The sequence below is a fragment of the Cygnus atratus genome, chromosome 22, assembly GCF_013377495.2.
Source record: "Cygnus atratus isolate AKBS03 ecotype Queensland, Australia chromosome 22, CAtr_DNAZoo_HiC_assembly, whole genome shotgun sequence".
In the NCBI taxonomy this organism is placed as follows: domain Eukaryota; kingdom Metazoa; phylum Chordata; class Aves; order Anseriformes; family Anatidae; genus Cygnus; species Cygnus atratus.
Window position 1 is genome coordinate 2667109 of NC_066383.1, and position 23704 is coordinate 2690812.

The window sequence follows — 23704 nt, forward strand, 5'->3', positions numbered from 1 at the left end:
GTGCCTGGCAGCAGGGTTTGATGCCCAGCTTGCTCCCTGCTACCCCAGAATTACCAACACCATCTCCTCTCCTGCACATCAGGAGAGGCTCCTGACTTGGCAGGCAAGCATTTATCCTCCGCTCTGAGCCCTGCTGCTCTCTCCCTGCTTGTCAGCAGATCTCGGTCCCCAGCCAGCCCTGCTCGGTGCGTTTGAAGCCTGGGCTCGGGCACGGCGCTGCCCGTCTGCCCGCGTTTCTCCAGCCCGAGCACAAATCTGGGCCCGCTCAGCGAGGCAGCTGCTTGGCTCCCCGTGTGCATCAGCATCTGATCTCTCTTCATGGGTATTTGGACTCTGACCACCACTGTAATTCCTTGTTTGTCCTTTAATAAAAGACCTGCGAGCCCCCTTGACACGGGAGTTGGAATCAGTGGGACCTCGAGTGTCCTGCGTGCCAGCTCTTCGTGGCAATCTGGTGTCGCATCTATCCTGCCAAACTGGCTCCTCCGGGAGTTACATGTTTGAAAACAGGAGCAGCAGCTCATCTCCCATTCAGTGTTTTTCTCCATCATTTGCTTTATTAAATATTGATTTTCTGTTGCATTATTAAACCTTAAGTCCCAAGCATAAATTCTGAGTTGATACTTTAATCTGGCTCTTCTTTTTGGCCTTTAGTGCTGATTTTCTGGCCAGTCCCCCCAGAGCCGAGTCCAGAAGCAAAAGCCTGTTGCAGAGGCTTGGGCAGTCTGAGAGCAGAAGCAGAGGGCTCAGCCTGAGAGGTTTGGTCTGTTTGGGGCAGCCTTTGCCATCACATTGCCCAGGGCAACACCTGCAGGCACCCCTTCGATGCTCCTCGAAGGTCCAGGGCATCGTGGCTTGTAATCCTGCTCGGATCAGGGATGAAACGAGTCTGGGGATACCCTAACCAAGCTTTTCAGGGCAGTCAGTCTGTACGGCACCGAGTGCCGCCTGGGGGAAGCACGGTGCCCTCTCTTGCTTTGATAGCACGGAGAGGTTGCAGTCTGACAGAGGAGTTTTGTCTGAAGCCGGTGCCTGGGCATCCTTCTGCATCACCTGCCCCCATCTGTTTGCTCCTCGGGGCTTTTGCTGCCTTGCCCTGCCAAAATCGCCATGCTCAGGAGCAGCGCTCAGCGCGGGGAAGGGAGCCGCAGATGGCGATGTCTCGTCCTAAACACATCTCTTAAAATGCAGCTCCTGCGCTGTACAAAGCTGCGCTTTGCTAACACACAAATCCCCAGCAAAACCACGAGTCAGGCTCGGCCAAAACCCCAACCAAAGCCGGGGGGGATGCGGGTGGTGGGAGAGCTGCCAGCCCCAGGCGAGGACGGCCACCAACGTGCCCCCGATAGCCCAGGAGGGTCACAGTGACCCACGCCGGCCGGGCTGCGCTCGCCTCCCCTTCCCTATCGGAGAGCTGCACACAGCGCGCCCGTGCCAAAGCCCCGCGCTGCCAGCAACCAGGTGTCTGAACATACTTCCAGAGCCAAGCTTGCTCCGTGGCCAAAAGGGAGGAGGGGAAAGCAGTGTGGCAGCGCTGGCAGGTTGACGAGGAGGGAAAAAAAATAAAAAGGCAGGGGAGGCTTGCAAACGGCCTTTGGATACCTATCCAAACGGGGCATGCTGGGCAGCACGAAATCCGTGCCTGGCAGCCGGTGCGCTGAGCAGTGATTTAAAACCCGGCTCCCGGCGGCAGGAAATAGGAGGCAGAGTGGGAAGCAGATGTGAACACAATGCTGGAGATAAAGGAGAGGCCAAGGGAACAGCTGCCGAAGAGCTGGCCCGGCCCTGCCACTTCCCGCAGCGGGTGCTAGAAAACCTCGATAAATATCTGCGAGCTTAAGGATGGGCTGGAGGGGTCGTTGAGCCTAGGGGAGAATGAAGGGGTGGGAAAATGGGGCATTTCTGCACTTTTTTTTTGCTTTGGAGAGGTTGAAAATGGAAAAGGGGAGTTGCAAGGACACGGGGGACGTGCACAGAGGCTTGTGCTCTCTTTTTTTTCCTTTCTGTTCTGGTGGTGCAGTAGGGGAGAAAGATTTAGAAAAGGAGACCGGAAGAAAAAAATGGCAAGTGGAGAACAAAAAGGCAAAGACCTTGAAAAAAGACATGGAAATAAGGTCCTTCAGAAGTAGACGTGGAAATATAGGTCTTGGAAGTGGATCCCCATTTTGCCCCCCTTGCCCTGTCTGGGGTCAGTGGGGATGTCTTCTCCACAACTTGCCCTCGCTGTAATGCCTCCATCTCGCAGCCAGCCTGCAAGCTCCAGCTCTCATCCTCCTCCTCTTTTACAAACACTTCTTTTCGCTCCCAGAATTAATTCTTTCTCGCAGTGTTTTCCTTCCCTATCTTTTCTTTTTGGTCATGTCTGTCTGAAATATTATTTTTTGCTCCTTCAGCAGCAGGGCTATATAATTGATGGCCTCGCCAAGCTTTCCGAGCTGAACATTAAACCCTTCCTGCCTTGGCTCCAGCCGGAGTTCATTACTTTCTGAAAAGCTTCATGTCTGTTTGTGCTCAGATTATTGTTGTTGTGGAGGGGAGGATATTGTCAGCAGAGAGAGAGGAGGAGGGGTTGGATTTGGCCAGGACTGCTTTGTAATCAAATCCTGCTCCCTTTGCTTTTAGCAAATTTTTCGGTGTAAAAGACCTCTTTTAGCAAAATTGGAATACCAGCACCCTCCTGAAGGCGGGAGCACAAAACCTGCCACTAATTAACGTGCAGCAAAAGGAAGTCTCGCTCCTGGGGGTGGCAGGAAAGCACCACTTTACAGATTACCTGCAAGAGTGACGCTCGGCATCGCCACGTGCTTAATACCTGGGGTAGACGCGTGTCCCACGTCACCTTTCCCATGGAGCATCCCAGCACTCCTCCTGCCGGTGCCTGAGGTCACTGGGTGTGTTTTTGCATTATGCAAATGTCTTTCTGCATCTTTCAGTCTTTTTTTTTTTTTTTTCTTTCTGGCAAGATGAAGTTTTTTCTCCTTTTTTTTTTTTTTTTTTTCCCCCTACCCCAGTGCTTCTCCTGGCTCCCCTTCTACCTCACTGGTTTTTCAGCACTTAAAACACAGCAAGGCTGAGGTGATTACAAGGATTGGAGATGCAGTGACACTTCCCTGCCAACAAGTAATTGATTTATTAAAGACATTACAATACATTCATGGTTGAGAGTAAGAGTTTCCTTTGAACTCACTCTAAAATCCAAAGGGATTGTGCCTGTTTGCAAGTACCACAGGCAGAATAAATCTGCGCTCCCCCCTCACCTCCCCCCGCGCCGCCACCGCTCCGCTGCAATTTCATTTCCCTTTGACTGGCGCAAGTAAATATCACAGCTCGACAACTCCAGTCCAGTGACCGGTGTGATCCAATTTAATAGCATTTAAAAATTCAAAGTGATTGTTAGCCAAATGGAAATGTAAGATTTCATACCCAGCCTGCCTTGGGGAGGAAAGGAAGAATGAGGGAGGGTGAGGGGGATGTAGACAAATGGACTAGATAAAAAATAATGGAAAGTAACTTAATTAAAGTGACTCGAACCAAGTTAAAAACAGTAATGATTTTGAATCAGAGATCTGTAGGTTTTAGAAATGAAAGGGAAAGAGAAAAGAAAGGAAAGGAAACTCCAGATAAAAAGCCTCCAAAAGGATGAAATGGAGGGGAAGGGGGAATAGGAAGGAAGGGGTAAAAATATTCCTTCCTTCCGTGGAAAGCACGGGCGCATGGGGAATAGACAGCGCTGTTGATGAGGCTGGGCATTAGAAAGACAAATAGGAAAATTAAAGGATGCTCTAGGGGAAGACAACTCCCTGTGGCTTTCTGGCTTTCTCAGAGGCACGAGGGTGGCCAGGAAGAAGGCTCGAGGGTTTCATGTAGGAGGAACGGGAAATGAAGGAGCATTCCTAATGGAAAATGAGAACAGCCCCCTCGTGCTTGGAGCACGCTGATATCCCTGCCTTTCGGTACCATCGCTGCCTCCTCTTCCTTTCCTTTTAACTCTGTCAAACCTTGCATATTTGGGCTGCGATTTCGTGATGAAATTTTAATTGCCCCTCTGTGTGCATGGATATCCTGCTGTGCTCGCTACAGCCTGGTGGCTCATTTGTCCTGGCAGCAGGCTCGTCTCGCACAGCCCAGTGGCAATACCTGTCCTGGCACCGGTCCTGGCCCAGGTCAGCATGGATTGGGCTTTCCGGTGGCTTCACCAGCACCACGAGGCGTGAGAAGCAGGTGCTGGCTGAGCATCCATCCGAACGGGTGCTTTTGGGCCGTTTGCTCTTCAGGCCTCGTTTCCCCAGCTGTGAAGTGATAGTAACACTCCCTTACCTTGCAGGGGTGTTTTGGCAGTAGGGTTATTAATGCCAGAATCGTTGGTAGAGCCCCCAAAAACGAGCATCATGATGTGCATGGGTGCTGGGAGAAGCTGGGAGCGTGTGGGTCCGTGTTGTCCTCAGTGCAGGTGAGCTGGGGAGGCAAACTGAGGCAGCGGGGACCAACCTTGCCTCTGCCATCTCTGAATTTGGAGAGCTAGCCCTGCTGGCCCCTCTTTTAAGTATGCTATAAGGTGTGGGAAAGATGGGGTGGGTCCTCTCACCAGAGCTCTGCTGTTTTGCTGGCTCGCGGGCATTTGCTCTCCTGTTTCTTGTGGTTTTGGCCAAGCATCGGGTTGATTCCCCGGATTTGAGGCAGAAGGTGTTTTCGGTCAGGGGCTGGCCAGGTGACCCTTAAAAATTGACTGCACGGAAGTGGCTGGGACCAGAGATGCTCCATGGTAGGAGTGAGGGAGGCTCCTGGTGCAAAGCCTGGCTCATGTAAGGAAATGGCAAAGGGGGACAGGAGCCGGCCGGGGGGGCTTTGGGAAGGTGGGTCTGCCTCAGCAGAGGTGACAGATGGCTTGGCGGGTCTCATGCTGAGATGTGTTCCTAGGGGACAGCATCTGGAGACATAAATCACCTCACCCACGGTTCATCCTGAGCTGCTGGGCATTGCCGACCTTCTGGTTTATGAGCACACGAACAAAGGGTCTGGGCATCAGTAGCAGCGTTGGCCTCGAGACCTCCTAATCAGAGGATAATAGGGCCGCACTCCCTGCCCCATCCATTTATTTCTCACCAGAGTCGAAGGCGGTCATGAGAAGAAACCTGAGCAAAAGGAAAGGCTCTGGCTGGGGGGTGAGGAGGTTCCTGAAATGGATGGAGCTCAGGGAAGATGCATGCAGGCTTCATCTGAGCACATCTTTGGGGTTGCCGAGGCACAGGGAGGAAAACCCGCAGCAAGCGGAGCCGCTGCGAGCGGTGGGGAGGAACGGGGCTGTTTTGGCTGGGGTTACTCAAGGCTCTGTAGGCAAATAAAGGATTTGAGGGCATGGTGTGTGAGGCGCCGTGAGTGTCTCCAGCACCTCGCAAGGTTTATGGCTTGTGTGTGGTTTGGGATTGCTTTCACCTGACCCCGAGGATGTGTGTTGTATTTTTGTCTAATGTTGGCACAGCCCCTGGCACGGCAGGGCCTGAGCGCACGAAAGATGTCATAGAGGAGATTGAGGGGGAAGGAGGGACATAAGTAGATAAAAGAGGCAAAAGGGACACAGACAGAGGAGACAGATAGACCAGGAAGATATAAATAGACTGCAGTGGCAATTCAGTCCGAACTTCGGGCTTGTGCTCAGTTCCCCATCAAAGCTGTGAATCACGGAGGGTGTGGAGGTGGAACCATCGGGTGACCACGGCAGCATTTCAGGATGCTCTGCTCATCCTCCTGTGAGGCTGTCCCTAGGAGCACTGGAATCAGCTCGGTGTCGGTGCGGAAAGAGCAATCAGAAACACTTATTTCGTGCTTGAGTCAGGGGAGAGGGAGCGCGAGCAAGAGAGCGCAAAGATAAAAACAAAAATGCAAGAGCATAGTGTGTTTTTAATGGAAGGGAGATTTATTTCTCTCTGTGTCTTTTTAAGCCTCTAGATAGATCATAAAAAAAAAAAAAAACAGAAAAAAAAAACACAACCCACACACAACCTGTCTATCTGAAATAGCTGAAATGTAATTTAAAGAGCATCATTTTAACTAATACTTCACTTCAGAGACACCTGCCCTATATTCATTGGAGATGCAGGCTGCATTAGAGCATCTGATTTATCTTTGGAAAGGATGTTTGAGCTCCTTTGTTCCTGCACATCCCTCTTTACAAGGGAAGTGGCGTGGGCTGGTTTGGTGGGCTCAGGTCTCCACGTGTGGCCTGTCCCCACGTGGGAAGAGCTCGGGGGGGCTCTCTTGAGCGTCTGGGGGCAGGACCAGTGCCCCCAGTGAGGGATGCGTGCCCATGCCTGCTGGCTGGTCCGGGGGAGAGAATCTGAGGTTTCACACTGATTTTAGCAGGACGGTGCGTGCCAGTGGACCAGAAGAGGAATGGCAGGTAAACTTGCTGCTTTTTGGTACAGGGGGCTGTGGTTTGGCTGGGAATTGCTATTTACAGGCATGTCCACTTAGGATGAATGCCCTAACGTAGATCTGTGAATCCCAGCTGACGTGAGCCACAGTTACTTGTAGGATGTGGCTAGTAGGGCCACATGGAAATCTCTCCACCTACGGTTCCCATGACCACAGGCTCTGGTATCTTGTCATCCCTTATTATCTTCTCCTCCTCTGGGTATCTTATCATCTGTTGCACCTTTCTCTTCATTGTCTTCCTCCTTGTAAGGATGGGAAATGCTTGTCATTGCGCAGATGAGACCCAAAAAAGATGCAGTGCCTTGCGTGGGACTACAACGTGGCAGAGCAGGGAACGGTCTAATGGTGCAGGCATCAAAGCATCCTCTGCAGCTTACTGACAGGCAGAAAGCGGGCTTTTCTGACCAAAAAAAGGAATTCCATGAATGCAAATCATGGTTTTCTCCCGGGGCATGACCCAGCAGAGGAGAGCTCCAGTGTCCTAGTGCATCCATCCCGAGGTGGCGGTGCCAGGGCTGGACCCAAAAAGCCCCGAGATCCCAAGCGGCTCACTGATGCTGGGGGACGGATATCGAGGGCGAGCGGGAGGAAAGGCAGGAAGAGGAGAGTTATTGTCAAATCCCTAGCTCGCCCTTTCTGATCTGAAGTTCACTTGTAATATTTTTCTCGACTCCGGTTGCTAATGCGTTTTGTTCTCCAGAGTGTGCGTGGCCCGACTTCCCGCGCAGCCTTTAATTAGTTTCTGGATGATGACATCTCTGCTGAGAATCATCTCGTCGTGTCCCTCCGATCTCGGGGGGAGATAAAGGAATCTAATAAAGACGTTCAGCATTTCTAGGTGATGGGTTTGACAAGCTTTGTATTAGCAAGAAGTCGTGTTCAAACTTTGTCGGGCACACTCAGCGCTCGGCGGCTCGTACCCTCGCAGGGACGTCTCCCAGGGGTCCTATAGAGCCTCCGCCGGCGTCTGGTGGGACCAGGGACAGAGCTGGGGACCCTCTGTGCCCCCGAGCGGGGCGAGACAGAGTCTCCATCAATTTGACGGCCAGTCTGGTCACCTTGGAGGTAGCTGTGAGAAATGCTGTCGTGCTTTGATGAGAGGTGTCAGTGATGCTGGGGAGATGATGCCGGTGTCTTAAGGCTTCAAGATCCTTCAATTTTCTGCTTTTTATGAGGCAATGCTTGTCTTGCAGGGGGAATCCCAGGTGACTTGGGGGCAAAAACTGAAAACTAGATCCTAGCTCTGTGCCGCGTGCGTGGAGCTGAAAATGAGATCTGTCTAGACAGGGAGCTGATCTGTCGAACAGTCCTTGTTCGGCTGCATTTCTTCATAGTTGACAATACATAAACCTCACTCTTACATCTTTCTTTGTTCCTTTTTCATTTCTGTTTGAAGGAGAAGTATGAAGTAGTTTATAAAGGAGATCTGCATCATTAGACTCATTGTAGGGAAGGAAACGATATCCAGAGCAGTGCCACGACTTCCTTTGGGCATCATAATGTGAAAGCAGAAATCAAGTCTCCCAGACCTGAACGATGGATTCTGGCTGTGCTTTGAAGCTATTTATTAATAGTCTTACTAAGCAAACTCTTACTTTATTCCCCGGAGATGTGGGGCATGGTTTCAGGTGTTTCTCCCTTTTATGGGGGAGATGGTAGAGAGGAGGTGCGGATCCTTTTGGAGCCTTGACAGCAGGTGACCCAAAGCTAAGCAGGCAGCACCCTGGCTACTTGGCACAGTGGCAAGTGACCTGGACCCATCCCAAAGTCAGAAGAAAGTCCTTGTGCTTGAGACCTGATGCTCCTCTTGTGCCGTGTTTATTCTGGCACAGCCCTTGTTGACTGTGGTAGGAGTACTGCTGATTTATGCTGTCGTAAGTGGAATCAGATTGGGCTCCCTTTTGGCACTTAGCTATAAAGTCTGTCTGCAGAAAGCCTGCAGCTTATGCAGTGAATTATATCTGCGTTCACAAATACTTTACTAATGAATGATTGGAAACGTCTTTTTTCCCCCCTCCTCCTCTGAATTATTTCAATGCCTTGCCATATAACCTGCTGCAGAGACAGGTGTAAAAAATTTGGTGTCCTCCAAGCTCGGAGAGCTTTGCTGCAGTAGGAGCCGTTATCTACTTGGGAAATCATTTAGATACATCTCAGTGCTGTATGACACATCTCATTATGACTTGCTTTAGAACGAGCAATTGCCATTAGTTATTTATTAATTGCTTATTAAGGTCATTATGTATGTCCTCTTAATTTCCAGGCTCCTTTCTTAATGCCTTTGGCTGCTGCCAGGTTTGCGCAGAGTGGGCTGGGTCCCTCAGTGAAGCTGAGCCAAGCTCGGCGTGATTGTGCAAACCCAGGGTAGGATCCCCACCCAAAATCCAAAGGTTTTTGTTTACAAGCCAGCAAAGTAGCTGGAAGCAGGCTTGGAGGATGCGTTTTCCCTTCCTCGTACCCCCTGGACTTCTTCCATGCGGCTCCTGAGCCGTGTTGATACGATGGAAGGATGATGCCCTCTCTGCTTTTCTCTTAATTATGGTCATGTTAGAGGAGCACAGACTGATTTAAAAGCCCGTTACAATACACCTATAATTGAAGGCATAGGTCTCCCAACTTGCTCTCTGCAAAGCAGATAGAAATCAAACAGGGAGGGAGAAAAATCAGAAATCAAAGAGGGAGAAGGCACAGCGGAGGTGCCTGTACTGCGGCGGGGAGCGCGGGAGCTCTGCGTGTCTCCAGCCCTCCAGCTGCTGGCTGCACGCTGGGGTGGCCATGTCCCAGGGGGACAGCCTGGTGTTGGGGTCCCTACACCCCATCCCATCCCTGCCAGCTTTGGGGGCCCCTTCTTTTGGGGTGCAGGAGCGGGAGCTCAGCCGGACTCAGAGCATCGCCAGGAGCAGGGTTGGGGCTCTGCAGAAGCAGTGCCCGTGGTAGCAGTGCTCTGCAAAACACGGCGAAGTCCGTGGGTGACAGCGGTAAGAGAGTGTTATTAAAAGCAGGAGCTCCGGCAGCCTGATGCTCAGGAAGCTGCCAGTGCACATCACAGATCGCCCGCAGAAGTCAAGGCTGAGTCTCCCTCTTTTTCTTGCTTCAAGTTGCTTTTATAGTTGTTCTTTGTTGTTCCCTTTGATCTGGAGCAGATGTTGCTCGTGCGGGAAGATGGAGGTTTGCATGTTTTATGAGGGGGAAGCGAGTCTTACCAGGAGAACCTGGCTGCTGGCAGGCTGCTGGCGTGGGCTGTGCGCAGGGCACTGCTGCGGGCTTTCCAGCCCTAGTGGGGCATGGGTGATGCTGGATCCCTCGCCCGGCCACCGTGCAGCTGGGGAGGGCTGGCACGAGACCCATTCTGCCCGGCTCCAGCACCAGAAATGATTTGTGGGGTTAGAAATGTGTGTGTGTCTCTGCAGTACTTGCTTGGCTCTTGGGTGAGTCCCTGAGCACGCCTGGGGTGTGCTTTCCCTCACGGCACCACTGTCCCAGCAATATCCCCATGCACAGGCAGGATACAAAGAGATGCTGCGGCCCCATCCCCCAAATTGGGCAGAATTTAGGTGGTTAAGCTGAAAAATGCAGGTCCTCCTTGCGAGCACCCAACATGGTGAGGCTCACCTGTGGTCTCCTTCCCCTCTGTCTTTTGGTGAGGTTGCTCCAGATCCTTGCTCCCCTAATATCGAGGGGCATCCTTGTGTCTCACTGATGCACGGCTGAAATTTGGGGTGTCAGGGGACCCAGCTGACTTTGCTCCCAGCTGCACCAAGATCCGCATCCGGAGACAGCAGTGGGGGCACATTGTTGGGGACACATCGTCGGGGACAGGATTGTCATGGGCAGCGCAGCCCTTGCATGCAGGGAAGGTGGATGGGGAGATAACGATGCATTCAGGTGCTGCAGGGTACGTGCAGGGGTGTTTGCACCCACGCTGGCTCTGGGACGGGTGTCTGGAGGTGTAGCAGGGATTTAGTCAGTGCCGGCGGCAGGAGGGTGCGTGCGCACACGGTGCAAGGCAAGGAATACATCTGTGTAGGCAAGTGCATATGCTTGGATCTGCAAAGACATATATCACCTGACTGAACACCCTCAGACGTGTAAGGCACCATATGGCTTGGTTAAATATTTAAGCACACTGTTTTCTGTCCCAGGGACTCGGCGTGTGTGAGCGAGTGCCAAGTCCGGACAAACTCCGGGTGAGCCCTGAGCACTCGCAGAGGCTGCGGCAGTTCAGAGCAGCGCAGGGACCTTTCCCATCAGCACGGCGAGGCAAGGGAGGGGGAAAAAGCAGAAGTCAGATCGATAAAACACCAGCCCGTCTCTGGGGAAATCTGCACTGTGTCACCGGAGCAGCTTGGCCAACACTGCCATGTTTAATCACTTCTGAGCAGGAGAGATGCTGAACACAAAAGGACTGCCCGCAAGGAGAGGGTTCCCGCCTGGGAAGCCAGCATTTATTTAGCTTTATTTATTTATTCATTCCCATTGGGGCGCAGCTCCATCTGCGTCCCACGTTCAGCATAAGAAATTTCTCCTCTGCCCCATCCCTGCAGAAATGCCAACTGATGGATAAAGCCTTTTAATGCAAAGGGAATGGCGGCACTGGTGACCATTAAATAATATTAAATATATACTTGCGATCACTTATTTATTAAAGTTTCCCTCCCTAGTATAGTAAAAGCCTTACAACGTACCTGGTAAATCTCAAGAAAGCCATTTTAAATAGTTCGTGTGGTTAATTATTCAAACGTTTAATTAGCATACAATAACTGTCGTGTTAAATCCTACCACTGCGCATTTAATTTAAGGGTAGGCTAAAGACTTCGCTGACGTTGTCGCTCTTGTCTGCTTCCCGGCCATGCCTGCCTCGCCTCGCCCTGGGCAGGCTGCATAAATTGCTGGAGACCGACCGAGAGTATCCCGAGCCTGCCAGGGCACGGGGGCTTTTCCCAAAAGTTGCATTTTCACTTGCAAATTTGCAATTGCAAAGTCTCCCATTGCCAAGCCAAGGAGCATCCCAATAATTTCTCCTCCCCTGCCCGGTCTTAGCAAAATTAAAAACTCTGCAGGAATGCTTGGTGCTGCTATACTGCTGAGGAGGAGGTTGTAATGCTCTTCAGGATGCGTTTCAGGAGAAGTGGAAATCAAAGTTTAATTTGTTTTAATTATGTTTTAGAATCTGGTCAGTTAATTTGATTACAAATTTTTGTCTGTCACCCGTGTGGGTGCAAATCCTTGTGTGCTGTAACAGAGCCACAATGCAAATGCTGAATTTACTGCCTGTGAGTCTCGGTGAGCTCGGCAAAACAAGCTAAATTTGAGTGATGTGGATTCGTTAATTAAAAACATCGCAAAGGCACCTTTTGATTTAGCAGGCATTGCATGGAAGACGACAGATAATGTTCTAGCTTTGCCGGGACCGACAGCTGGAGCCAGCCAGGGCTTCTTCCTGGGCAATCACGGGCAATTCTCTCCACCACTGCTCATCCTTTTCCACCTCGAAACACCACCAGTAATACCTCCGTGGCCTATTTTAGCTGCTGATACTGAAAGCTCTGCTCTGGAAATACAACTTTCTGAAGCACATTGGTTTCCTGGATAACAATCCCAGCCTCTCCAGGAGCACGGTGGGGCAATTGTAGCACCTTTGTCATTAATTGCAGCTCCTCGGTGGACTACGTGGCTTTTGGCAGAGCATCTCCTGGCTGTTCGTCCCAGGAGCCACATGCCCTTATGCCAGGCTTAATGACACTGATGAATGTTAGTATTTCCTTCGGTGTCATCTTCGCAGCCGCTGTCCTGTGTCCCCAGGTGTACTCAATCTCCCGCTGATCCGGGACCGTCTGATCCATAGTTGTCCTCCAGTGCATGATTAGCAGATTAGCCGTTGTGCCCAGAGCAGCAAAAAAATGAACTCCCAGAAGCCCTTCAAAACAGGGAATAATTCATTACCCACCTTGATTTCCACTTAAAATGTACTTTAACTACACTTCCAACTACAAACCCTAAATCACCCTCATGTTCACAAAAAATCCATCATTTTTTATTTTATTGCACGGCACTGGCATGACATAATCCCTTCCAGAGCGTCTTGGAGTGCTTTACGGATCAATAAATTACTTACCTGCGTGGCAGAGGCAATGCGTGCAAGGCCATTGCAGTCATTCTGGCTCGGTGTGTGTGCACCAGCCAGTCCCTGTGCCTGCCCTGCTGGGGACAAGCAGGGACGGGGTGCACAGGGGTGGGTTATGGGTTTGGGATAGCAGCACGGCACTGCTCGGGGCTGTGCGTGGGCTGCTCGATGGACGGGGCTCGGCTGGGGTGGGTGGAAGGAGCAGGATGCTCTGCAGGTGATTTGTGACTCTCCTGCAAAGCACTGCAGCAGGGTGCCAATCTTCTGCTAGGCTCTGGAGAATGGCTTGGAAAAAAAAATAAATCGAGGAAGGTGATGGTCTTTATTATGTTCTGCAGGTGCAGGCTGATAACAGCAGCTGATCGTTTTTCTCGCACGGCGTGCCCGAGCTTGTAGAAGCCCCAGGTCACACCGCCGCAGGGGCTGAGCGCTCCCCGTTTGCTCCTTGTCCCTTCCCTCTCGTCAGCCCCACTCCTGGGCTCTGGGCCCCTTTTATCTGCCCAATTCCCTTGAATTCATGTTGGCAGCACCAAAGCAGCAGGAGGGCTTTCATCCCTGTTGAATTTCCTTTCCTTTGCATGATATTAGAGCTCCTTGGTAGGCTCGTTGTCTTCACGAGAGCTCCTCGGTGCTCTCCTGCTTGCAAGGACATCACAGAGCCCATGAGCTGCAAGCCACGTGCGCATTTTGGGTGCTTTCATTGCACCAGGAGTGCCTCGTGGGGGGCTGGTGTTGTCCCGGGAGGATGCAGGTCTGTTAAAAAGGGCTGGTCGTGGCTGGGAGGACAGGGTCAGTACCAGCAGCGTGGAGGGAGAAGCACCGTCTGGCACATCGCACTGGTGCTGGTAGGATCCGTCTGCAGCCTCCCAAAAATAACTGAATCCCCAATGACTACAAGTCCTTCCCACGTCAACTCTGTCTCCTCCACCCCCCCCGTTTCCCCTCTGTTTTCCTGTCGAGGCAGACGAGACTGATGGGCTCTTGCTCTGTTTGTCACGGTAGAAGGACGGGAATTCTGCCTCCTTCACCCTCATTTTCAGATTTAAGACAGACAGAACCGGCTGCATTTTTATTTCCCTCTTTGTGTCTCTGCAGTGTCGCCGAAAATTACCGAGATCTCTTCTGACATCTCCATCAACGAAGGTGGCAACGTCAGTCTCACCTGCATAGCCACGGGCAGGCCAGATCCAACAATCACCTGGAGACACATCTCGCCCAAAGGTAAGAGCCAAATGTTGCCTAAAATATTCCAGGCAGGGCACGGGGAGGGCTGGGAGTGGCTGGGGAGGTGTTGGGGGCTGGTTCACCTGGCCCTGCATCTGCAAAGAAAAGGTGGTGAGCGCTAAAAAGCTGTGATGTGCTGCAGGAGCTGATGGTTTTGTAAGAGAAATATCCATCCTGGTGGTCTGGGAGAGGAGATTGATGGTTTTCTTGGGCAGTTATCAGCCTGGGGGTGTTGTGCTTGTCCCTCAGGAGCCTGGGGCTGCCCCAGGTCACTGGAGCTGCCGCCGTGGGTGGTCGCATGCAGCACGCTGCTGGCAGCCGCTTCGGGCGCCTGCTGAGACCTTTTTTGGGGAATAACACACATTGCATCAAAGAGGGGCTGGAAATAAGCACGAATCAACAAGAACACACGCAAAGCATTAATTGGTAACCTTGTTAATTGGCAAGCAAAACCTGAGCAGAACTGCGGGGGTGTGACTGCTGGGGAGCAAATTCCCACGCGCGCCCGTTTGGGACGGCACCATTTCAGAATCCTTTCCCGGCTGTTTTTGGCACTCCTTTTGCATTTTGCTGCCCCGGCTCTCCCAGCTTTGCAAGGATCTCAGTGATGAGCTGGGGGAAGGTCGTTTTGGGTGGGATGAGCCATCTGGCCAAGGGATCCTCTGCCTCCCGCATCGCCCATCTGAGTGCTTGCATTCGACCTCGGTCATTTTTAACCCTGGGTCTTACCGATGTGGGCTGTTGTCCCAGACTACTCCTCAAGTTCTCCTCGGGGATATCCCGGCTGGGCTGTCCAGCAGCCGAAGGAGACGACACAGCAGCAGCAGTGATGGATGGCACCGTGTCTGCTCCCTCCATTCAGCTGCCTGGCGATGGCTGCGGTGTCTCAGTGCAGCTCCATTGATTTTTGCTATTTGTCTGTGCTGTAGCAAACTGCTGGGCCAGATCCATCACTCTCCGTGGCCCAGGCAGAGAGCGAGCTGAGTCAGTGGCAACTCAGCCTGCTTTGTTGACAGGAGCCTCTGAAAAAGCCATTCCCTGGTGCCGGAGTTGGCTTATTCGCTGTAGGTGGCCGTGTCTGAGAGGGTGGCCTTCGGTCGGCGTCTGGGCATGGACCATGATGAAATGCAGGGAGCAGATGTGTGCTGCTCTCAGCCCTGACCATGGCACCTACCTGCGGCATCAAGTTGCTGTCACTCTGTCACCACCGGGCAGCACTGACGGTTGAGCCTGTCCACGTGCTGTCACCTTTAAGCCTTTTTTCCCTTTGCCCTCTTCCCCTTCTCCGCCCTGACTGCATCTTTTTGTCTCGCTCAAGCTCCTCACCGCCTGTTTTTCGCACGCACTTGGTTTTTCCTGCAGGCCCTGCTCTCCTTCCCGCATCCCCTCCTGCTCCCCAGGACCCTCCTCTCCCCATCCTGCACCCCTCACCACCTTCTCCTGCAGCCATCCATCCTCTCCTAACCAGGCTCCCGGCTTACGAAGCCTCTGTCTTCTTTCACAAGGGCTATTTTCGGTGTTTGCTGCCATCCAGCAGGTTTCTTCCCCCAGGGAATCTTTACCTGCACTTGAACCAGATGTTTCCATTTTACTTAGGACTTAGCTGCTATGGAAACTGAGGATGCACCACAAGAGGAAGAGTGAGCTAATCAGAAATTACCTGTGGTGCTGTGTAATTTGCAACAGCAGCTCTTACCCGATTTTGGCCATGATTAGGCATTCTGCTTTCAAAACTCAAAGAGAGCAAACGATCACAAAGATTTACCTGAATCTGGCCTCCTGCCGGTGGAGGGTGCTGAGCCCGGAGGTGGCCCAGGACATCTTCGGTGCCTGCCCATCTCCATTCCCAGCTCAGCTCTTCTTTCTCTCTCTGGGTCTGCTGCAGCCACCAAGCGGGGTCTCTGGTTCTCCGTTTTTAATTCAGCGCACATATGAGAGGCGAGGATGTGCAGCATGGGGACTGAAGGAAGAGCCAGGGCAGGTGCCCAGAGGTGCTGTAGAAGATGCCGAGGCCATAGCCATTTCCCTAGCAGGACAGGGCATGATTTGGAGAGCCAGGAGCCTCTGCAGTGACTGCGGACCCAAAGCTGGCTGCTGGCCCCTCTCTTGGTCAGACCTGGCTCTGCATCGATGCACATCCCCGGGGAAATCCCGAGCAAGCCTCTTCCCGTTCCTTCCCGCCGTCTTTCTCCATCTCGCCTGGAGTGGTGGAGAAAAGGGAGGGGGAGAATTGGTTAAGGGAAAGCTGGTGCATAATTGAAGGGTTTACATAGCGGATGGGTAAGCGGCTCTCACCACTGCCTCCGGGGAGAGGCTTTGATAGCGCCGTCTGTGCCAGGCGCGGGCGGGCTGGGAGCTGAAGGAGCTGCTCCCCGCGCCTACCCCGGCAAGCGCTCCTCTGCGCAAAGGCACTTCACGGGCTCTATTATTTTCTTGGCAGCTGTAAGTCTGTTTTGTGGCTCTTGGTGAGAAATGGAGCAGATAAGTGTGTTTGCTCACTGGAGGAGCGTGCAGTCTGATCCTGCAGAGGATTTACACCCGAAGCAGCTCAGCTCCCCAGTGGCTTATCCCACTCCAGACCCTTTTCCAGCCACCAGCTCCTGGCAGTGCAGCCCAACAGGTTGAGGCAGAAGAAGAAGGGGCTGGGGGGAGAGATGCAGTCACGTCTTCCTCCATCTCAAGGCTCTGCTGAGAAGCCACAGCCATGGCCATGGGCTCGGGTGCTCCAGCTGGCAGTGGGACTGGCAGCAAACTATACCAGTAAGCCAGGCACCAGCATCCAACGGGCCGGCTCCATCCCCTCTGGGCTGTCTGCTCTTGGCATCCACGAGGCGCCAAGCCCAATAGGATGGCAGTCAAGAGGGGCATCCCCAGCAGGGCAAAGGGAGCAGGGCAAAGAAAGGGAGAAGGACCTAGATAGCCATGGTCAAGCTATAAACCCAGAGCGAAGGCAGCAGCACCTATTCAGAAGGTGTGGGGGTTGTGCAGGGGGTCCAAAAGGCAGTATTGCGTGTGTGTTATTGTGCATGCATTACTGTGTTTGTGTTACTGTGTGTGCAGCACCGTGTGTGCACTGTATTTGCACCCATAGTGCCCAGCATCTCTTAGTTTCAAAGGCTTCAGATGTTTTATGGTCCCCAGCATCACGGTGTTGATGTCATCCGCAAACTGTGGTGAGATCTTCCAGTTAATAGTGTGGTTATGGTCACTCAGGTGTTTCCATAGTTACTGGGCTCTTTATTTATTTTTTGGGTAACTCTGATGTTGTCATGGTGATCGCCATGTTGTCAGTCTCTCGGTGGACAAAAGCTGGAATTTCTTGGCTTAGGGAAAAGTCCAGTGTCCTGAGCTGCTGGGCACCGGGCAATGCTTGGTGCATCGTACAGGGCCAGGGACATGGGGAAAGGGTGCACAAACTGGCTGGGCACGCAGATACACCGCTGACATATCTGCCTGGCCAGCACCCATCTGCCACAAATGGCTATCCTACAGCCATCCAACTTGTCATCCTTAACGACCCTTGATGGACTTTGCTGCCATGGTTTTGTCTAATTGCTGTTTGATTATCGCTGTAGTATGATGGATTCTGGTGTAAGGCTTAAGACAGTGGCTGCCAGAGTAGGAAAACATTATGGGTTGGCTTGATGGTGTATTTACTCGTAAGAGGGCTGATCAAGAGGTCTTTATAGTGGGAATCCCTCATTAATCTTAGGATTAGGCTCGGCGATGAAAGCTGGAGCCTGTGTGGAGCCAGAGCCCCGCACCACATCCGAGCTGGGACGCGCGGGGCCAGTGCTGCCTTGCTGCTTGGCCAGGCATCATCGCAAGGGGGGCGAGCTGCTCGGAGGGCCCCCGTTGTGCCGCGACCCAGGTGTCCTCCGTGATCAGCTGAGTTAACCTCGGCAGCCCTCCGCTTCCTCCCTGGAAGAGGCATAATAGCAGTCCCTCATCCGGCAGGACTGATGGGAGGATAAATACATTCAGGACGTGAGGTGCTTGGGCACGGGAGTAATCACAGCTCGTATATGCACTTAAGATAAATGAGACTTGGTGGCCTAATGTGGCAGAGGTCTCTTGAGATCATCTGTCTATACATCAGCAGCAAAGCAGCGGAGGGACTCTGGGAGAAGTCTGGTATATTTGGATATATTGATTCTCTCTGGCTCTTGGCGGGGCTTAAAACAAGAAGACAAGCTGCTGCAGAAAAAAATGCAGCTTGAGGAGCTGCATTTCCCTGGGAAGGGGACACATCTCCTCCCTTCAGAGGCTTGTCCATTAAGCATATCAGTTTCTGTCCCAAATCTTTCCAGGTCCTTTCTGAACTGCAGGCAGGGGCTGCTTTGTCTGGCGAGCATAGTGTGGGATGTTTGTAGGTGGGACGTCAAGTCAGGAGCCTGGCCAGGAGGCACTGAGAGAAGCCAGGGGAATCCGCTTGGGTGGCAAATCTCTGCCTGCCTCTGTGCTGTCATCGCCCTGGCAGTGATCAGCTCAGCATCCCCAGGGAAAGCTCCCTGTAACCCTGCCTCAAGTCACCTAATTAACTTAGTAACAGCGAGCTGTACTCTCTGCTGGTCATTTTAACAGGGCAGTAGCTCTCAAAGAGAGCAGAGGGTTTGTGCAAGGCTGCTTCTATGTTCCTCCAGAGCCTTGTGTTTCTGCGCTGTCTTTTGTTGTGGGTTCAGGAGGTTTTGGAGGAGGCCAATACATCTGTCTTGCTTCTCTTCTCAGTATTTAGGCGGCAGGGATTTGTCTGAACCTCCTTAGCCTGAAAAATACCAAAGCCATCCAAAGCTCATAGTGTTGAGGAAAGGTATAAGCCCCTCTTTGGGAAGAAGGACTTGTGGAGATGTTGTATGGGCCTATAGACACACGATGTCTAAAGGAAGGCAGTTGAGTCCTTCTAATGTTGCTGGAGCAAAGAGTCAGGGCTGAGCTGGGTTGGGTTGGGTTGGACTGGGTTGGGTTGGGTTGGGTCAGGTTGGGCTGTGCTGTATTGGGCTGGGTTGGGTCGGGTTGGGTTGGGTTGGGTTGGGTTGAACTGGGTTGTGTTGGGTTGTGTTGGGATGTGTTGAGCTGTGTTGGGTTTGGTTGGGCTGTGCTTTGAGCTGGCTGCTCTGCTGTACGTGGCATCCCAATTCACCTCGTTGCATGCATCCCCCTGGTCTCGCAGTGGCCTTTCTCCAGCACCGAAGCTCTTAACCACCTGCAGAGGCCAATGCCAAGGCATCACCAGGGCCAGGCATCTTGCAGAGGCTCGGCCGAGATTGTCGTCCTCCTTCCAGGAGACATTGCAGGCCTGGGCTCCGGCTAAATTAACTGAAGCATTTCAACAGGCTCCAATCCTGTCGGCAGCTCAACCGTCCCCTTGTTTACTGTTGAAATAATTACTGCTTTGCCATAATATTAGCTCTGAGCCGTGACTCCATTACCATTATCGCCGGAATATTACCCATTTATTATCTCCCAGCAACCCTGGAAGATGAACACTAGGCTTCAGAGACCAATTGTTTTACAACAGACAGGATCTTGGTGTGCATTGTTTAATGAGGTAAACTACATTATAGCCGGCATTAATTTGGCTGCAGTGCACTCCACTAAATCATTGTTAACCTGTAAATCTGCCACCCATTTTGATGCACACTTAATCAGCGCCCTCTGGACGGATCCACTGGGAAAAGGGTCATCGGTGACCTGGCTCTGTTGGCACCACATGGGGTGCCAGTGCCAAGGGCACGTTTCGTGCATGGTCATGGTGAAGGCGAAGGCAGTGCTGGTGGCTGGCATTGCCAGGGCTTGCTTGCTTGCAAAGTTCTTGCACTTGTGCTGCATCCTGCAAGGGGATCCTGCCAGGAGTAGGGTGAATATTTTGCCCCTGGAGTGCCAGCAGCTTCCTGTGGGAGCAGGATTAGGCAGGAGTGATTTAAACCTGGTTAATGCTTCGCACACCTCATGCACTGAGCAGTTGGCTGTGGTTAGCTCTTTGTAGCATTTCCCCTCCACTGATGTGCCCTCTTTCTACCTGCTATTTCGAAGCAATAGGAGATCATGTACTTATATGCGTGTATATATAAAAGTAATATTTTTGATTCCCTGCATGGTGGAAATGAACCCTCTCAGCTGATTTGTTTGCATATTTGGCACAGCTGCCTTTAAAATATGCATTTTAGTACAAAAATAACTAGACCCCTACCAGCTACAAATGAGGCAATGCCTTTCTGTTATGGAAAGGGGAAAAAAGAAAAAAAACCTCTCCGCTTCAGCATGTTCCCTAAACACAGCTTTGCAATGTCACGCTTTCCCTCCTTGCCAGAGGCAAGGCGTGCGCAGTTCCTCATCGTCATCCGGGGACACGTGCGGGCCGGCTGCTCGTGTGGAGGTACAGCCGCCCGCGTCGGGAAGCTTTTCCCAGGCAGAAAGCAGGCAGCTCTGCCTGCACCTGAGTTTTTATCCATGGGCTCATCCCATTGCTGGCTCACTGCCTTTCCGAGGCACCACGCTACTGCTAAAGGCCCCGATCTGCATTTGCACCACGCCTGGCAGAAGGGAACTGGGGCCCTGTACAGAGCCATATTAATAAGAATATTGGAGATTTATTTTTCTTGCTCCCAAGCCGACCTATTTGCATGACAATCTCATAAGCCCTGCATGTGCACAGCAGCGGCAGGACTGGGTGAGACGAGCGGGGAAGTTTCCATTCACTCCGGTGCCCGGCGTGACGCCCTTTCCGAGCATCCCTCATTTCGGCTTTGTGCAGAGACAGCGGATTTCAGCCCATCCCTATATCTTTTCACCCAGCCACTGCAGAAGGAAGGGTTTCATTTATTTACTTATTGTGAAGGGTAGGACGAAGTGGACAAAAAAACAACACGCTGACAGCGTCGGCTTGCCGGATTTTCTGTCTCTTCTTTAGTGATCAGAGCGGCTCCCTCCTTCCTGGGTAAATGGGAGGCTTTGTGTCGCTGGCTCGCTCCCTGCCTGGGACTCGCCTTTCATTCAGCTGGCATTAGGAAGCGGAGGAAGAGCAAGGGACGGGAGTGTCTGAGATGTGAGAGATCTCCACACAAATTAAAACCTTTTATCAGGCCCTAATAGCTGTGCAAACTAATTATATTTGGGCCAAACTTTGCCAGAGACTCCCCCGAGGTATTATTATAAAAATCTGAGCTGTGGAAACGCGTCCCCATTCTGTCAACACCGGGTCGCTTCAGCTATAGAAAACTCAGCTCCGGCTCATTTTAGCTCCCGTGATGTGCTTTGCATAAGCCGTGGCAGTTGTTTTGGGGAGGATGGAGCCTGGCCAGACTGTGTAACATGTGGTCCAGGTCTGTCGAGCCCAGGGGAATTTTTTCCATTGGCATGGCTTTGGGGGTGCAGATGTGCATCTGGGATGCCTCCATCCCTGGAGAGACAGAAGGTGGTGATGAGTATGGTGCATCCTCCCTTCTTCTTCTTCCTCAGCTCCCTTCCTTCCCCTGTAACACCTGCTTGGTGCATGGGATGCCAAGTGTCAGGATATCCCACACCTCACCTGCCCTCAGTGGCTGTAGGTGGAAGCAGCACGGGGAAATGCTCAGATCCAAAGTCCTGCACCGCTGATGTTCATCCCAGTGGGAAGGACAGCCAGCCCCTTGCTCTTCTCCCCATGCCCACCGTTCCCCTGCCTGCCTTGTGCTCTTCTCCTGTGCAGATTGCTGGCTAATGGGGTGGAGCTAGCGAGAGTGCTCTCTATTAATGGAGCAGAATATAAACAGAATAAAGCCTTCATTTCCCGGGCTGTGATTTCATTATTAATATACTTTACAGTTCACAGGTTGTTCATTTGCTTCCATGTTTTCTCAGCTGGTGTAATCTGCAGCTCATAGTGAGAAGAGTCATAAAATTTCCATTTCCAGTTGAATGTGCGTCCAATTCGCCGTGAAATGTTTCTCTCTGTCGTGAATATTAAGTGCACGAGGAGTCAGTAGCTGCGGGATTAGGCAGGGCAGGTTGCCAGCCCCCTCTCTGCATCCCGGGGGTGCAGGTGCAAGCGATGCTCGTGACATGGAAGATGCAGAGGAGGCAGCTGCAGGAAGGTGTCAGAGCATCGCGGAGGAGCAGAGAGGGAAGGGTGGCACGGAAAGGTCTAGGGACCGAGGGGAAAACTGTGTGGTGGAGAGAGGAAATAAAACAAATGCAATAAACTAGAGAGAAAGAGAACAAAGTTGGGGAACAGTGAAGAAACGGGCTGCAAGGAGGGATGTGATGGGCAAAGGATGCCCAAGACCTGGTGGAGCTGAGCTGAGCTCCTCCGCCTCACCTCCCTGTCCCACAGCCATGACACATTGCAGGGAAGAAGTCACGCCGATGTGTGCCCGTTTGTAAATCAGTCTGCTCTCCGTGCTTGGGCCAGCACCACGGGCTTTGGGCTGGGCCCTTCCCCTAGCCTGAGCAAGTGTGGAAAGGGTTTTCTTGTCTCCAGTTTGCGTGGCTGGGCAAGGAGCTGAGCCATGCTCAGGAGCTGCTCAGCTGCCCCGTCCTGCGCCTGCTGAGCAACAGCAACAAATAGCCCTGGAGTGGCAGAGCATGTGCGTGGAAGCGTGCAGAGGCAGAAAATAGAGCTTGTCACATGAATTGGGGAAGAAAAGTGTTCTGCTGGTGGTTCCATGGCCAGCAGGAAAAAGCGGGGAGACTTGTTGCATATTCTGTGTGCTCTTGCATGGCTTTAGCAAAGCAGAACGTCCCCTCTGGGGCAGGGCAGCAGGAGTGTGGGTACTTGTAGGGTGGCATCACTTATACATGGGTGCATGTGTGTCTTCAGGCTTGCTTGTACAAGAAAGAGGAGCTGCATGACTGTCCGGGTACGTGTGTACACGTCTGCCGTGGCAGTGGGCACAGCTGGCAGCACATGTGGCCCTGTGGTGGGCAGGATGCCACAGCTGGAGGTGGTGGCAGATGCCCACCACCCACCCCTGTAGTAGCACTGTGTGATGCCACATCCAGCACTGTCACTGCCATCAGGAAGGGGACAAAAAGCCAAATCCTGGTGGTGTGCCCTGGCCACGGAGATAACTCGGGTGCTGCCCGCAGCCGGCACCACCGTTTCCATCCAACTCTTTGCTGAAATGACTTCTGCCATGGCATTCCTTACCATGGAGAAAAAAAATGCCTCTTCCTTTCCCATCTCCTCTCGGTCGAGTCAAGATAATAATAGTCTTTTTCTGATCCCCTGAACTTTCCCATCTGCTTGGTAAAACAATGGCAATTCTTTTTCCTCCCGGCCTCTCTCTCTGTCTTCCTCTCTTTTATTTTTATCCTCCTACAGTATAATTTAAAGCTGCAGCAATGCTGTAGCCCAGGGGTTTTTCCCCTTCCTGTGATACACTGCTGTTATTTAAAATGTTTTTTCCCTCGCAGAGGGGTGCCTCTGCTCCCCTCCCCACACCACCCCACCTGCCAGGATGCTGCGGGGCTCAGCCCACTCTCCAGTCCCTCCCAGTTCCCTGGGGCCAGCATCACCCGTCCCTGCTGGTCCTGGCATCCCTGGCTCCCTGCCCTCAGACCCCGTGCCCCCAGTTGTACCCCACCCATCTCTCTGCCCACACCTTCCCCCAGCTTCTCTCGATAAGCCGCAATATTGCGAATGGTCCTCCAGAAATGGAGACATCAGCGCCATAAAACATGAGGGACAGAGCAAGGCCACTGGGCTGGAAAATAGCGTGTCTGAAAAAATAAAGACAGGCTAAAGATGATGGAGAGGCGACAGCCAGCCTCACCAGGCCCCAGTTCGGATGGCTCTGGGGGGTAAAAGATGGGGTGGGGGGGCCTGACTGAGAGCCACCAAGGGCTGCTGCGGAGCGGTGTGAGCCATGCACTGGTCCCCGGGCACCCTCGGGTCACCACATCAGCCTTGTTATCAGGGCTTTCCCGCCTCGCTTCAGTGTAACG

At 52.4% G+C, this 23704-nt stretch overlaps 1 protein-coding gene across 2 annotated transcripts in view; it reads left to right on the top strand.

Moving 5' to 3' along the window:
* Nucleotides 1-23704, top strand: part of NTM (neurotrimin) — a 326258-nt gene that overhangs the window by 285560 nt on the left and 16994 nt on the right. For both annotated transcript variants that reach the window (XM_035555717.1, XM_035555716.1), the window contains one exon: nt 13652-13777. In XM_035555717.1, coding sequence (XP_035411610.1) covers nt 13652-13777 — 126 coding nt within the window. The remainder of the gene's footprint in view (nt 1-13651; nt 13778-23704) is intronic.